Below are 13,292 nucleotides of genomic sequence, written 5' to 3'. Positions count from 1 at the left end.
TACTTATCACTTATGTGATCACTGCACACTACTTTTAATGCCCTGTAATGTTAAAAATGATAAAATCTCCTAACCTAATTTCAATGGAGGTGAAAAATAATAAAGTTTAAAAAACACGACAAAAGTTTTCATTTATACCCCATACTTTAATGTAAAGAATTCAGGTTAATATAATATACATTAATGGTTTAGCATTCAAAGAAATACTTTGCTACACAATCATAAACACATTTACATGGCATGTCTGCTCTAGCATGATCAGATCAATGTCTCTGTACATGCTCCTCAAATGTTAGATTATACTTACAACATTCTCATTGACAAAAATGCACGAAACAAGACGAACATAAAGATGAATTACATCTTATAAGCTGTAAGTGAAGTATCTAAAGAATATCAGTCAACTGTGGACCATCTCTATTCTACAGCCAATAAGCCTGAAGCTAGCTCACACAAACACACTTATGAGCAGATGTTCATTTGTTGGGATTCCTCAGTGACGTGGTAAATTAAAAGATGAATTCAACCGAAATGACTGAATTTGGAGGCATGAATCATCCTTTATGCAAACTTGCTCACACACACATACACACACACACGCATATTGCACATAATCCTCTCTAAGCCACACACACACAGTAAAATAATTTCACTCACACTACCTCGTTCACAAAGACCTCGTTCTTTAAAGTAAAAATTAATTGAATAAAAAGTCATTGGATCTTGGCATTTTGATCACACTTTGCTTAAACCTCATGAATTGCACTTAATAGGGAGAATTTGAGGGCTTATGTCAAAATCCCAACAAAAATCAAGAATTTTTTGAAACTGAATTTAAGTGGTTGATTAAGAATTTTAGCACAGTTTCTCCTAAGCCTGCCTTGCACACCTCCAAACACATAAAACACACACACACACAAACCAAATCACCCAAGATATATAAAAGAAAGCATATCTCATGTCATTGCAAGTGGTGACAGCAAGTTAAAGCAAAGGCTGAAGGCTTCAGTCCCAGCCATTATCCTTAATCATGTGAGATAATTCAATAATAAACTTCCCCTCCTTGTACTTCTGACTTAACTCAAATGCCTGCTCCTGTAGAGGAAGGGAGAAAGAGCACAAAAACAGAAATTGTGATCAGACTGTAGAGTAATGATAAGTAATTTAGGCATGTGTCCTATTTCATTTTCTCTAAAACATAATACATACTTACATATTTCCAGCCCAGTGTGGTATGGCAATTCTCACAGTAAATATCAGCCACAGCATGAAGACCGGTCAGCAGCAGCCTTTCCTCTGCTGGACCACAACCCACGTTCACCCTGAAATCACAAAATGGAAGTTAAACAAAATATTTCCTCTATCAAGATGTGATCTAATTTCTTCCAGAAGTGATACTCACACAGAATTGAACAGGTAGGCACGTCCTTGACTGCCTTGAAATGACTGAAAATACACAAACATGCGAGTCTAACGCAAACAGCATCACAATTCACAAATCTAGCGGTAAATGTGCCACAAAAGTCACACAAAGTAACTCTCACCTTTGAAATGAGGTCATCATGGTTAGCCAGGTGTGCACGGCAGTGGACGCAGCTGTAGCGACGGTGACAGGAGTCCAGGTAGGCCTGGAAAGTTTTGGCCTTGGTCTGCTTCACCATGTCTTTGAAAAACAAACACAAACAAAAACAATGTCAGATCATACCTGCAAGGATCAAAAGTCCTGCTGGCCCTTCTCATCTGAATCTAACCACGAAAACTCGAAGGCAAATGCTACAAAACAGCTTTGACTGCCAAAACATTTCAGGGCGAGGTTGCCAAATAGTCTTGCGTAGTTAGGAAGCATGGCATTGACATAAACCAGTAATGTTGTGAACATCAAAGCAGACTAAATGCTCTGAGATTGATTTTTTTATGCATGCTGGATGTGACATTTACAGCATTTTTTTTTTGTTTAGGCAATTGAAAAGCATTTTAATATCACCTCATATCCTTATTCAGAGATATACCAGGAAAAAGGAAACATCCACATGACCTACTTTGCTTGGCTGCCCACACTGTAGTTACCCCATATATGGCCCGCCAGGCACGAGGGTAAACAGGAGTGAGAGGCAATGGATAACTAGTATGGCATGCAGTAATAATACAGGTTTAGATACAATTTTGTGTTATACAATCTTAACAAAGTTACTAAATCTCCACAGACATGCTTACGATTTTAGTTTCGGTTTTTATGGACTTAAGTGCTACAGCTTGGCCCACAATGCAGCTGGAAAATAACGATGCACGAGTCGCGAACGAATCGTTCATATGAGTCGGATGCTTTCAACGATTTGGTTGAACCGGTGTGCACAACCGATTCGGAAAAGACAGAAAATATGTTAATATTCAGTGAGTTTGCAGTGAGCCCAGAATTTGACTGATGGGGCAAAAAGTAATTTTGCAAATCGCAACAATATTACAAATAAAGCTTACTGTAAAATAATTCACTTTGTGTCAATCCATAATAGCATGTGCCAAAACTCTTATTTAAACGTAAATTCAAATTGAACTCTTAATTAAATTTAGAATTACCATTCACATTGTAAATGTAAATTAATTCGGTACTAAATAACATTTGATTAGATGAATCACCACTGAAATAACAATAATAATAATAATAATATCCAAACACACGAAATTAAAATAACATCATATAAAGGCCAAATTTAAAAGAAGCTGTGGAAAGACGCGTCGGGATGGGGGACAACTCTATTGCGTAATAATAACACTTAAAAGAACCGAATCGTTTTTTGAAACGAACTGTTCGAAAGAACCGAAACATGGAATTAATTCGGACTTCCAATCATTTCTGGGAAATCTCACTAACTCGCGCGGCTAGATGCCCACTAAATTAACGTTTCAAATTAACCTCATAAACATATTCAAGTAATATAGTCGCTTCATAATTTCAGCATATTATTATTCAGGTTCTCAACCCATGAGTGGAGCCGTCTTACATTACGTTAGACCCTTTCTAACATGCTCGCTCCATTTGAAATGCTACGCAACAATAAAAAAGGACCCACCTATATATGAATGATTTCTTCAAGACAAACGCTGTTCGCAGTATTGTCACCAGAAGAGAAGCGTGCTCAACTCAACGACATGAAGCCTGAGCATTCACTGAGCTCACTTTGAGCGCACTCAACCAAACAACCGTGCGGCACGCTGCGCTTTTCCTACAATTCCCTCCTTTGTGTCCCTCCTGTCGACCTGCTCTAATGGGCAAAGCGTGTGGTATTAACTGAAAGCCTCGTAATTTCCAAAACTCAAACAAGCCACCGTGCAGAATATGTCGCAGCCGAATATAATCCGTAGATTTGTTTACTGTATTTTTTTGAGGAAGTGTCTTATACGTCATATGGCGCAAAACAAACCGCCGTCGACCAATCAAAATCCAGAAAGAGACGTCCAGAATATAGGTCAGCCAATCAGATGCGCTCTTCCCGTGCGTTTGAAGTCACCTGAACTATACAGTTGCGTTAACGTTTCAACTAGTCAAAACAACAAAGTCCTCGTGTTTTGGTTATCTTATTAATCGTATCGCTTTTTTGGAAGTGGCGATTTTTGTGTCCCCTGGTTGTTCGATAATTAATGAGTCACGTAGACGATTTGAAAATAGCATGTATGAACCTCGGCCGACGGTTTGTATGACATACAATGTTTCTCCAAAAACGAATGTATTTTTGGATGTAAATAAGATTTCACATTTGATAAAAGACAGTGCAGGCTTTGATGTCGACTGATTCTGTGTTGTCACAGCTGGATGGACTTTGCACGGTCTCTCACTAAAGTCGAATAACGTTTGTTTGCAAACATGGGCAGGGAGGCGCTAACTGACTGACTGAAAACCATAATAAACATGCAATGGACATGGTGGAATAATAATGCAAGGACCAAAGAAAACACCCTTAAACAGTTCAACCGTAGAATATGAGATCCATTTATTTTATGTGTTACACAAATTGTCCCAAAAAGATTACATGAACCAAGTTTCATGTCCTTTATGGCCAGTGTTGATACTGTAGTGACATTAAAATAAACTTGTCTTGCAAACTGCATTTTTACAGTGTTTGTCTAGACAAAGGTACACTAAGTGTATTTGATCATGTGGCTTGTTTGCACCTAATATAGTTTGATAACAGGGTGGGATAGTCAGACATGACTCCAGTTGCTCCTGCGGCAAATGCAGCCTCAATATCCTGTTCCTCATTGCAAACAAAGAGATGAATCTAAAGAAAAACAGAACGAAAAACATGCTTTTCTTTTAATTTTGAAGCATGTAGGTACTCACAATTTGAGACCAGTGGCAAATTGCATAAACACAGCCACTGTTAAGACAGTCTTTTTTTTTTTTTTAAATGATGACTAGCTTGTAAGACTAGTTTAAGCAGTTTATGCAACCAGACAGTTTCTAACTGAAAACACAAGTTACTCAATACACTATGTGGTTTCTTAATATTACAAAACAGGACATGATACAGCATGGCCACAAACCTGAATTCCTCGGTCTCTGAGGTGCTTGAACATCCCTTTTCTCAATGTAAGTCTGTCACAAAAAATATGTAGAGCACAAAATCATTTCAAACTAAATTTAATTTGTAGGTTTATTTTGACACCACTACTAAGATGTTACCTTTCAATTAAAAAGATGACCAGACTGCTTCTCAAAATCCACATATCAGGTATATAATTTCTGTAGGAAAGAGCTCAGTGAATATGCATCTGTGTGAGTACCAAGCACACATAGTATGGGAATTGTTAGTGTATACAGACCTGTTGAAGATTTGTGGCAAGTAGAACTGCAGGAAACTTTCTCCGAGGGGAACAAATGGCAGAAGACCGGTGTAGTACAGCAGGAGCAGCTGTAAACCTCGATTTACAGAGAACATGTAGGGCATAGAGGAGTTCTGCCATTGACAAAAAAGGAGACAAAGATGTACAGTAGTTAAGAGCAAAGTATGAAAACTATTTATTACTGAAACAAAACAGGTAGAGTGGGACATAAATGCACACGCACTGTTTTGCGACAATTTCTCATGATGGAGGAGTCAACAGAGGCCCAAACTGAGATGCCTTCTCTGTTGTATTTTTTCACAAGATCAGAAATCTGAAAGAGACAGTGTATAAAACCTAATGTTATTGGGGGGGGGAAAAATAGGCAGGCTTAGTAAATACATGTACTTAAATATGGTTGAAAAATTAGGAGAGAAAAATATTAGGGGCCATAATGTGCCTCAGGTATTGAAGTGCAAGTCGATAATGATGATCTTGCCTTCTCAATCAGCATGGGGTTATTCTCTTTCACTTCAATGTTCACAGCTGTATGAGGAAATTTGCAGAAAACATCCTCTAATAATGCAAAGTTTCTATCAGATCCAGTGCTGAAGTGGCCTGTACAAGGGGAATGAATAAGAGTATAATCATTATGCATTAATAAATATATTAATATATTTTGGCAATTTCATTGCTAAAAAACACAAACCTGTATTGAAGGTGACCTCGACCGTCTCTTTATAAGGTGGCAACTCCTGAAAAGAAATATGAAAACAGAAAACATCTTAACCAAAAAGTTAAGTTTTTATACATGTAACACTGGTGAGAACTCAGAGACGAGGGAGGGTAGGATCCAAATGCAGTTTATTAAACAAACAACAATCAAAGCACAAGGAGCAGAACTGAGGACACCAAAAACACATCCAACACTGGACAAGACCCAACCAAGAACACAGAGAACGTGTAACAATACTCTGTCGTTCAAAATTTCTTAATGATTTTTAATGTTTTTGAAAGAAGTATATTATTCTCACAAGGCTGCATTGATTTGATCAAAAATACAGTAAAATAGTAGCCTGGCAAGCCAGACCTACATCAAGATGTTAGGTCTGGCAACTCTCCATAGTCCCTCTAAAAATCCCTCTGCACGCAATAGGACAGCGCTACAACCAATCAGAGCAACAAGCGGAGCTAATCGGTATCAGAATGAATAGAGAATCTCTCTATGGCTCTGATCGGTATATTAAACTTTTTCCGTATCCAGTCGGCAAAACTACGAACACATCTTCCTTTTTAAAAAATGACTTAAGTGCCGTTCTTTGCTCTTTTCTCAAAGAAAAACTTAACTGCAAGTCCTCCAGTGTCAAAGCCGATTCAAAAGACCGCTGTTCTCCAGCAGCAGCCGCCATTCTTTGTTTCTGTCGCTACTCTGTCGTCATTTTGTTAAGCCCGCCCCACCGACTCTATACATGACGTGATTGGCCTGACCTAATTTAGGTTTTTGCAGCAAAAAGGTCTATGGAGAGTTGCTAGACTACCCTGGCTGCAAAATACATTTTGCTGCCGCTAAGGTGCGTCTAGATTTCTAGGCAAGTAAAATAGTAATATTGTGCAATATTATTAGTTTAAAGAATTTTGAATATATTTTAAAATTTAATTTATTCTTGTGATGTCAAAGCTGAAACATGTAATATGAAATATTCAGTGTCATATGATCCTTCAGCTAATACGCTGATTTCCTGCTTAAGAAATATTTCTTATTTTATCAGTTGAAAACAGTTGTACTGCTTAATATTTTTGTGGAAACCGTGATTCATTGTTTTCAGGATTCTTTGATGAATAAAAATATATATATATTTGCAATATTTGTAACATTATAAATGTATTTGTCGTCACTTTTGAGTAATTCAATGCATCCTTGCTGTAACTGTAACTGTAAAAGTACTGTCGTGTAGGTCCACAGGGAAACTGCATTTTTTTCCCCCATTCATGACAGTGTAATTAGAGAATTATTTGTAAAAGCATTTCAGGAGAAAATGTTAATGTTGACCTCTGACCTCCAGGTTTAAGGAGGAGACAGTGACATCTTGCCCAGTCTGCCTCAGGAGGTTCTCATCATGTGACACAATCACATGACCATCTTTCGTCAAGTGACAGTCCAACTCCAGCATCTCTGTGCCCACTTCAACAGCACTGAGAGGCAAACAGAGAGGAATTTTAATCAACAGTCAGGGCAGATGCTTTCAGTGAATAGTAACTTTATTTATATTTTATTCTGTTCCTCACAAAAGCTATCATATGAATTTAGACCAGTTGATCTCACACATTTAGGCTCCAAGGCCCATCCTTTTATCCAAGATTTGATAATCGAAGGCCCTCCTATCTAAGCTGATATGTGCCTCTGTTACTTCTGTTTTAATTAAATAAATAAGCTAAAAAAAATCATGCAATAGCATTTTATTTAAAATTATGCTGCTAATATAACAACATTTAAATAATTGTAAGACTTATTGGGCCCCCTGGTTGAGAAAACACTGCTTTAGAAGAATTGACATTTAAAGCTACACTGTGTAGGATTTTCTCCCATCTAGCGGTGAAATTGTTTATGACTACCAACTGAATATTACTTTCTAGCCCCTCCCATTCCGAGGGCGTTTTAACTCCTACGGTGGCCGTATTATTTCAAATCTGCTGGCAGTCGCGAGTAATCTCCCCCTCGCATTCGTCACGGTGCCGATGAGTGTAAAAACGCGAAAGGCGAAGCTTAAATTTCCAGGTATGTCCCTCTTTGGCTAATGTATTTTCAAGATGGAGGCGCAACATGGCTGCCGCCATTCGAGCAGAAAGTCAGGAGAAAATGCTCGTATGTATTCTAAATGTCAGATTCTACCAGGCTTGGGAGGGTTACTTTAAAAATGTATTCCGTTACAGTTACAAATTACTTCATAAAAAAAGTATTCAGTAACGTAATCCAAGTACCTTAATATGAAAGTAATGTAACTGATTACTTTTGGATTACTTCAAGGTCACATATATAAATAAAGTCAAGCAAGAAGACATATTATAAAAAAAACAAAACAAAAAAAAAAAAACCTCTTTTATTAATAATTTGGTCCAGTGTACAATATTTGCTAAATATACACACAGCGACACAGGCCTGAATATATATTTATGTAAAGGGCTATACAGACATCTAGTGGCTAATGTATGGTATTACAGATTATTTTGTTTTAATTTTAACTAATTTTTAACTAAAAAATAAAAACACAACATTTAAATATTTACATTTTTACACAATCTACACATTAGTTTATTTTAAAATAGGCCTACATGTTGACCAAAGCCGCCGTGATCTTTCTTAATTTGCCTGACTGAACTTGGGGCGTTGGCAGTGGGAGTTCCCCTACGTTACCTAGACAGCGAACATCCCGTTACGTGAGAAAAGAAAGGATATTTTGGGTACTAAAAAAGCTACTCTCCTAATTTCTACAAAATAGCAGCGGAATTTCCATGAATTAAAAGCAACTTTACCCGCTGGCAGCATCGTTTCTACTAGCAGCAGTGATTCAATCTGCGTCTGAGGAGATTGTAGAAAGCTGTTATTTGCACATGCACCAGCACGTGGCACACGTGAGTCATTACTGTCAACAGAACCAGGAACTACTCAAGCAGCGCTTAATATAGTGTTATTATGCCAAAATACTTATTTATTTAGTTTTAAATGAAACCGTTGTAATCCTGAAAGTATTCCCCTTTTTTTCAAAATGTAACTATAATCTGATTACTACGTTTTTTTACGTAACTGTAACGGATTACAGTTACTGGATTTCTGTATCCTGATTACATAACGCCGTTACATGTATTCCGTTACTCCCCAACCCTGGATTCTACGCTTAAGAGAATACTTGATTAGTTGGTAGAAGTAATTACACATTAATGAGCACATATCATTTTGAAAGAACAAAGTGTTTTTTGCTAAGAATCAACTTAAAAAATTACACAGTGTAGCTTTAATGAAAAAAACATATGAAGCATTTTATTATACTTGTTTTGAGGCATTTTGGAGCATGTTCTAATAAAATCATACATGTTTGGAAAAACATAATGATGAGTAAATAGAGACATAAGTACACATTGTATGATTTTGGGCTGTCCCAGACACGGTGGTCCTACGCCGTACAGTGAGAGAGGTTCAAAGATGGCCATTGTCACGGTCTTGCGACCAAAGATAGCCTGCAATAATTTTCTGACAGTGTCAGAAATTTAGCATGATCATCAGTTGTGTTTGCTTCGGGTGCGTTTTGCTTTTTTATGTTTTTAATTAATTTGACGTTACATAATATATTGTTATAATGCTGTCATATTTTGTGCAGGCAATTAGCTTACTTCGCTGTAAATAGAAAAGCCTGACAATATCACTGCATAATATACTTTACAGTATTGTGGTATTCCACCATGTTTCTTAATGACACGCCCCAACTCGGAAAGAATGGAAATCCCGAGCTTCCCACTCGTATTTCCGACATTGTGTCGTTCATGTGCGTTCAACTCGTAAATACGATCTTTACGACATGACATGAACGATCCATGATGTCGTATAGTGTGATTTGTAATGATCTTATATGGTTGCAGAAATCACACAGTTTGTATAGCAGGCACAAAAGGATTGTGAAAAGATTAGAGCATTAGAAGGACTGACCAGTCATACAAATATAAGTAAGGACTTAAAAGAAGCTGATACTGATACTGTTCAGTCCGAAAGCTTTGAGGCATAGCTTCCCACTCACTGTGTAAAGGCCTCCATGGTGTTCTCAATCCTTTCACCACAGCCTGAGGACAGAGAACAAACAGGTCAGAAACTGTGGACCGACTCTCATACACACACAAACATAAAAATTCCTCAAAGAGTTAATCACTCACTCAGTCACATATTAACTAGCACTTTATATACAAACCCCATGAGGAAAACATTCACAACCGCTGTCACAAACACAGAATTATCTAATGCCTTTCACAACAGTTTTATGAAATAGTCTAGTCACAAGATTTCTCTAACAGAAGTTTGTAACTTTTGACGCTGTATGATATGCCATCTATCCTTGAAGGAATTTGGCTGTGACATGCATAGAGCAACAATTGTGGTTAATTTTTAACGAAAAATTAATTAGTCAACTGCAGCATTTTTACAATTAATTAGGTTTAGTGGCTTAAATCTTAAACGCGAAGGCAAGTATCCCAAGGCCACGAGGTGGTTCTGACTCAGATCAGGTACTGTACCTCCCCTGTGAGAGATGTGGGTGCAGTAGAAGGCTGTCTGCTTCCTCCTGTGCAGAATATGAGGGTTCTTCAGAAAGTACAGTGATGTGAGAGCGTAGCCCCCTACCGCCGGCAGCAGGTAGTACAGGTAGCTCGCCATGATTCCCACGGGAAATGGAAAGATGATCTGATCTGATCTTTGAAGGAAAGTTTTATTTTAATTTGTTCATTCAAAATGTGTATATTACACAATAATAACAACATTAAATAAATGTTATTATATTCAGGCCTTGTTTCACAGACAGGGCTTAACTTAAGCTAGGCCTTAGTTCAAGGATTTTATAAATGTGCCCCTTAAAAAAAAACCATTATGGTGTGCATCTTGAGACAAAACAATAGAACTGACATATTTTAAGTTATTTATCAACTTATTATATTTTAAATTGCTTTCAGTTAAAACAGCTCAAACATGCATTTTAGTCTGGGGCTAGCCTTAAGCCTTGTTGGTGAAACCAGGGGTAAGTATTACATCTACTCATTAAAGCAAAAGTGTCAAATAAATATTTTTATGTATGTGTCTATTGTGTGTGTATATATATATATATATATATATATATATATATGTATATGTATATATATATATATATATATATATATATATATATATATATATATATATATATATTAATGAATATTTAACAATAATAACTTAAGTAATATACATATACTCATCAAAACAAGTGTAAAATAAACATTTTAATGTAGGCTATATATATATATATATATATATATATATATATATATATATATATATATATATATATATATATATATATATATATATATAAACAAATTAACCATCTACTTTTTCTGTTTCTCCCATAAATGATGGACCCTTATCCAAAAAAAGAACAACTTACCTATTTGCTCCTTCAACTCCTTAATTGAGATACGGTGTATCTGATCCAAGAACACGGCAACTCCCACAAGCACCTGTCTTCAATGCTTATGTCAATATGACTGTCCTTATCTTTCCTTTTTCCCCCCTTGTATCTCTCACTGCTTACTAGTTTCTCAGCCACTCCTGTTTTGAATTCCTATACCTTGCCTACCTATCATATTACTTTGCAAGAAATGTTGCACAATGTGCTCCAAAGCAAAGCAAAACTACACAGCAATGTAAAGGCCCCTCCTTTTTCCCTTCACTCCTAATATCAATGCAACCGCAGGAGGGAAACAGACCTACATATGAAATCTTTCTTTCTAGGTATCTGTTTGCCGTAATCAGTCAGTCATTGGTAGTTAGTTACACTCTTTGTGACTCCTAATTCCCTCCTCCTTTTTTTGTGACTAAATGGGGTATGAGTGTTTAGGAATGCGGTTTGCTTGACTTTTTGAATACATGTGGCAAGTGGAATCCCAGCACATTATTCTGCTTGCACTTTACATGTGCTTCATGACTTTATAGTAAACATAAAAAGCAGGAAAAAATTGGCACACCAAAGCTCCATTCCAAAAATGTAATAAGGTCTCTCACACAGGTGATGTTTTGAGCACGCTGGCTCTTCATCAGACAATTAAAAATTTAAACCAACAAGCCTTTATACTAACAGGTGATTAATTAAGGATCACGTGACTTATTATTTCTTTTGTCAAGCGCCCAACTTGAGCATTTTTGTCAGTGATGTGCGTGCTTTTGTCCCATTTTTGTTTAGTAGTAAACATATACATGTTCTCACTAGTGCAAATTAGAAGGGAGAAACAACAAAATGGGGATGAAAAGCACAAGTGGCTTCTGTCGCTTCTGTATCATTGCTAGTTGGTATAAGGTAGTGGAGGACACTATTTGATGTTTGGTCAGTATTCATGTTTTCACACATTTCAGTGTTTAACAACAGCTTACGGTGGGATGTAAACTCACAGTAATATACACTCTATTGGTTCTGCCAGTCAGCAGAACATTTTTGTTTTCTATTGTTCTGGTTTTGTATAGAATTGCTGAGAGACTGTTACTGAACAAATAAAGGGAGGCAGAGACAGATGGGAAGTGAGGCTGAGATAGACACTAATAATCCATTCCTAATTTGTAACAGCATTGATTCAGCTCAGTCTCATGTAAAAATGGCAATGAATCAATGTATTAGGTCACAGTTTTGCATTTGAATCAGTGGTACTAGAAAAGCACACCCTCAACCCAAACAGCTTGATCTGTCTTGAAGAGCAGAACGCCTCGGAGCTGAATTCTCGAACCATGCTGGAACATGTTGTCGAAAGCTGAGGAGTGGTCCAACTGGACTAGCGACTTGGCATATGTGAAAGAAGAAAAAGGTAAAAGAGCTCCCAGAAAACAAGACAAATATTAGTCCATTCATTATCCACAAAATAATTAATCATCAACTTCCAATAACCTTTGCTCGGTTTAAACTTGACATGCACATGATCCATACTTTATTTTTCCATAGCTAAGGAAAATTAAGTAGCTTTTGATTGCTATGCCACTCCCTTGACAGGAAACCAGATAACTTCTTCCATCATGACTAAATATGGCTAAAGGCAAATAACTGGCTTTCAGATCGCAATTTATTCACAATACACTTTGGAACAGACCTTCTAACTATTCCTTTTAAACTGGAAGTGAGGTCATAAATGCATTGTTAATACACTAATGCAGAGAAAAGATAATGATCTATATCTGAGTGGCAATAAAAAAAAAAAAATTGAGCTCAATTAAATTTATTATTTTTGCTATAAGTGAATGAGCAGAGCAGTTGATTTTAATTTGACATATGCACAATTAGGTTTAAAAAATAAAATAAAATAAAAAATACCTGAATTAAAGGAGAATTTGAGAATTCATATATTTTAAATTCAAAAGATTTGATGTTAATATATGCTACAGATATGATTATTTAAAAAGATAAGTGGTGTACATCCATTTCAATTTCATGTTTGTTGAAAAATATTGTTTAATTGTACATTTTTCTGTTTAGTAAAAATCTGTCAAGCAGGATTAAAGGTTTTCTTTATTCTTAAAAAAAAAAAAAAAACCCACAACACAAGGACTTACAGTATCAGGAATTTTATTTAATATATGTATATAATTCTGTTTTTGTTAATTGTTTAATTTATTATACCATAAGCATATACATAGACTATAACCATCCATAGCTCAGTTCTCTCGACAATCTACCCATAACGTTTAATCATCTTTTAAAATA

The 13,292-nt window shown here is 36.3% G+C and overlaps 2 protein-coding genes across 4 annotated transcripts; both read right to left on the bottom strand.

Annotated features, from left to right (window-relative positions):
• Positions 1–129: 129 nt before the first annotated feature.
• Positions 130–3,643, bottom strand: ypel3 (yippee-like 3). Of its 2 annotated transcripts, XM_079876440.1 has the most exons (6): positions 2,215–2,299; positions 2,040–2,122; positions 1,545–1,663; positions 1,403–1,446; positions 1,214–1,322; positions 130–1,095 (listed from the first exon to the last, which is right to left on the bottom strand). In XM_079876440.1, the coding sequence occupies exons 3-6, from the start codon at positions 1,659–1,661 to the stop codon at positions 1,006–1,008; spliced, it is 360 nt and encodes a 119-aa protein (XP_079732566.1). In that variant the 5' UTR covers positions 1,662–1,663; positions 2,040–2,122; positions 2,215–2,299; the 3' UTR covers positions 130–1,005. The 2 variants fall into 2 exon arrangements, with proteins under 2 accessions (XP_079732566.1, XP_079732565.1); XM_079876439.1 differs by lacking the exons at positions 2,040–2,122; positions 2,215–2,299 and adding an exon at positions 3,069–3,643.
• On the bottom strand, positions 3,184–11,368 carry gdpd3a (glycerophosphodiester phosphodiesterase domain containing 3a). Of its 2 annotated transcripts, none has more exons than XM_079876420.1 (11): positions 10,995–11,368; positions 10,096–10,271; positions 9,606–9,648; positions 6,876–7,011; positions 5,528–5,573; positions 5,318–5,436; positions 5,063–5,152; positions 4,819–4,952; positions 4,679–4,738; positions 4,540–4,591; positions 3,184–4,274 (listed from the first exon to the last, which is right to left on the bottom strand). In XM_079876420.1, exons 2-11 carry the CDS (start codon positions 10,232–10,234, stop codon positions 4,149–4,151), a joined length of 945 nt encoding a protein of 314 aa, XP_079732546.1. In that variant the 5' UTR covers positions 10,235–10,271; positions 10,995–11,368; the 3' UTR covers positions 3,184–4,148. The 2 variants fall into 2 exon arrangements, with proteins under 2 accessions (XP_079732546.1, XP_079732547.1); XM_079876421.1 differs by having other exon boundaries at positions 3,964–4,274; positions 10,096–10,266; positions 10,995–11,099.
• Between the last annotated feature and the right edge of the window lie 1,924 nt (positions 11,369–13,292).

This window comes from Squalius cephalus (genome assembly GCF_949319135.1).
Source record: "Squalius cephalus genome assembly, chromosome: 1".
Classification (NCBI taxonomy): domain Eukaryota; kingdom Metazoa; phylum Chordata; class Actinopteri; order Cypriniformes; family Leuciscidae; genus Squalius; species Squalius cephalus.
Note: the sequence above shows the minus strand (reverse complement) of the source record. Positions and strands in the feature narration are given on the sequence as shown.

What these genes read in the sequence shown, in the direction of transcription:
- ypel3 (XM_079876439.1), bottom strand. Translation starts at nt 1,661, where the DNA reads ATGGTGAAGCAGACCAAGGCCAAAACTTTCCAGGCCTACCTGGACTCC. An exon ending in ATGATGACCTCATTTCAAAG is followed by an intron (nt 1,447 to 1,544) that starts GTGAGAGTTACT and finishes GTGTATTTTCAG; the next exon opens with TCATTTCAAGGCAGTCAAGG. An exon ending in GCCTACCTGTTCAATTCTGT is followed by an intron (nt 1,323 to 1,402) that starts GTGAGTATCACT and finishes TTGTGATTTCAG; the next exon opens with GGTGAACGTGGGTTGTGGTC.
- gdpd3a (XM_079876420.1), bottom strand. Translation starts at nt 10,234, where the DNA reads ATGGCGAGCTACCTGTACTACCTGCTGCCGGCGGTAGGGGGCTACGCT. An exon ending in CGAGGTCACCTTCAATACAG is followed by an intron (nt 5,437 to 5,527) that starts GTTTGTGTTTTT and finishes CCCCTTGTACAG; the next exon opens with GCCACTTCAGCACTGGATCT. An exon ending in TTGCCACAAATCTTCAACAG is followed by an intron (nt 4,739 to 4,818) that starts GTCTGTATACAC and finishes TCTTTCCTACAG; the next exon opens with AAATTATATACCTGATATGT.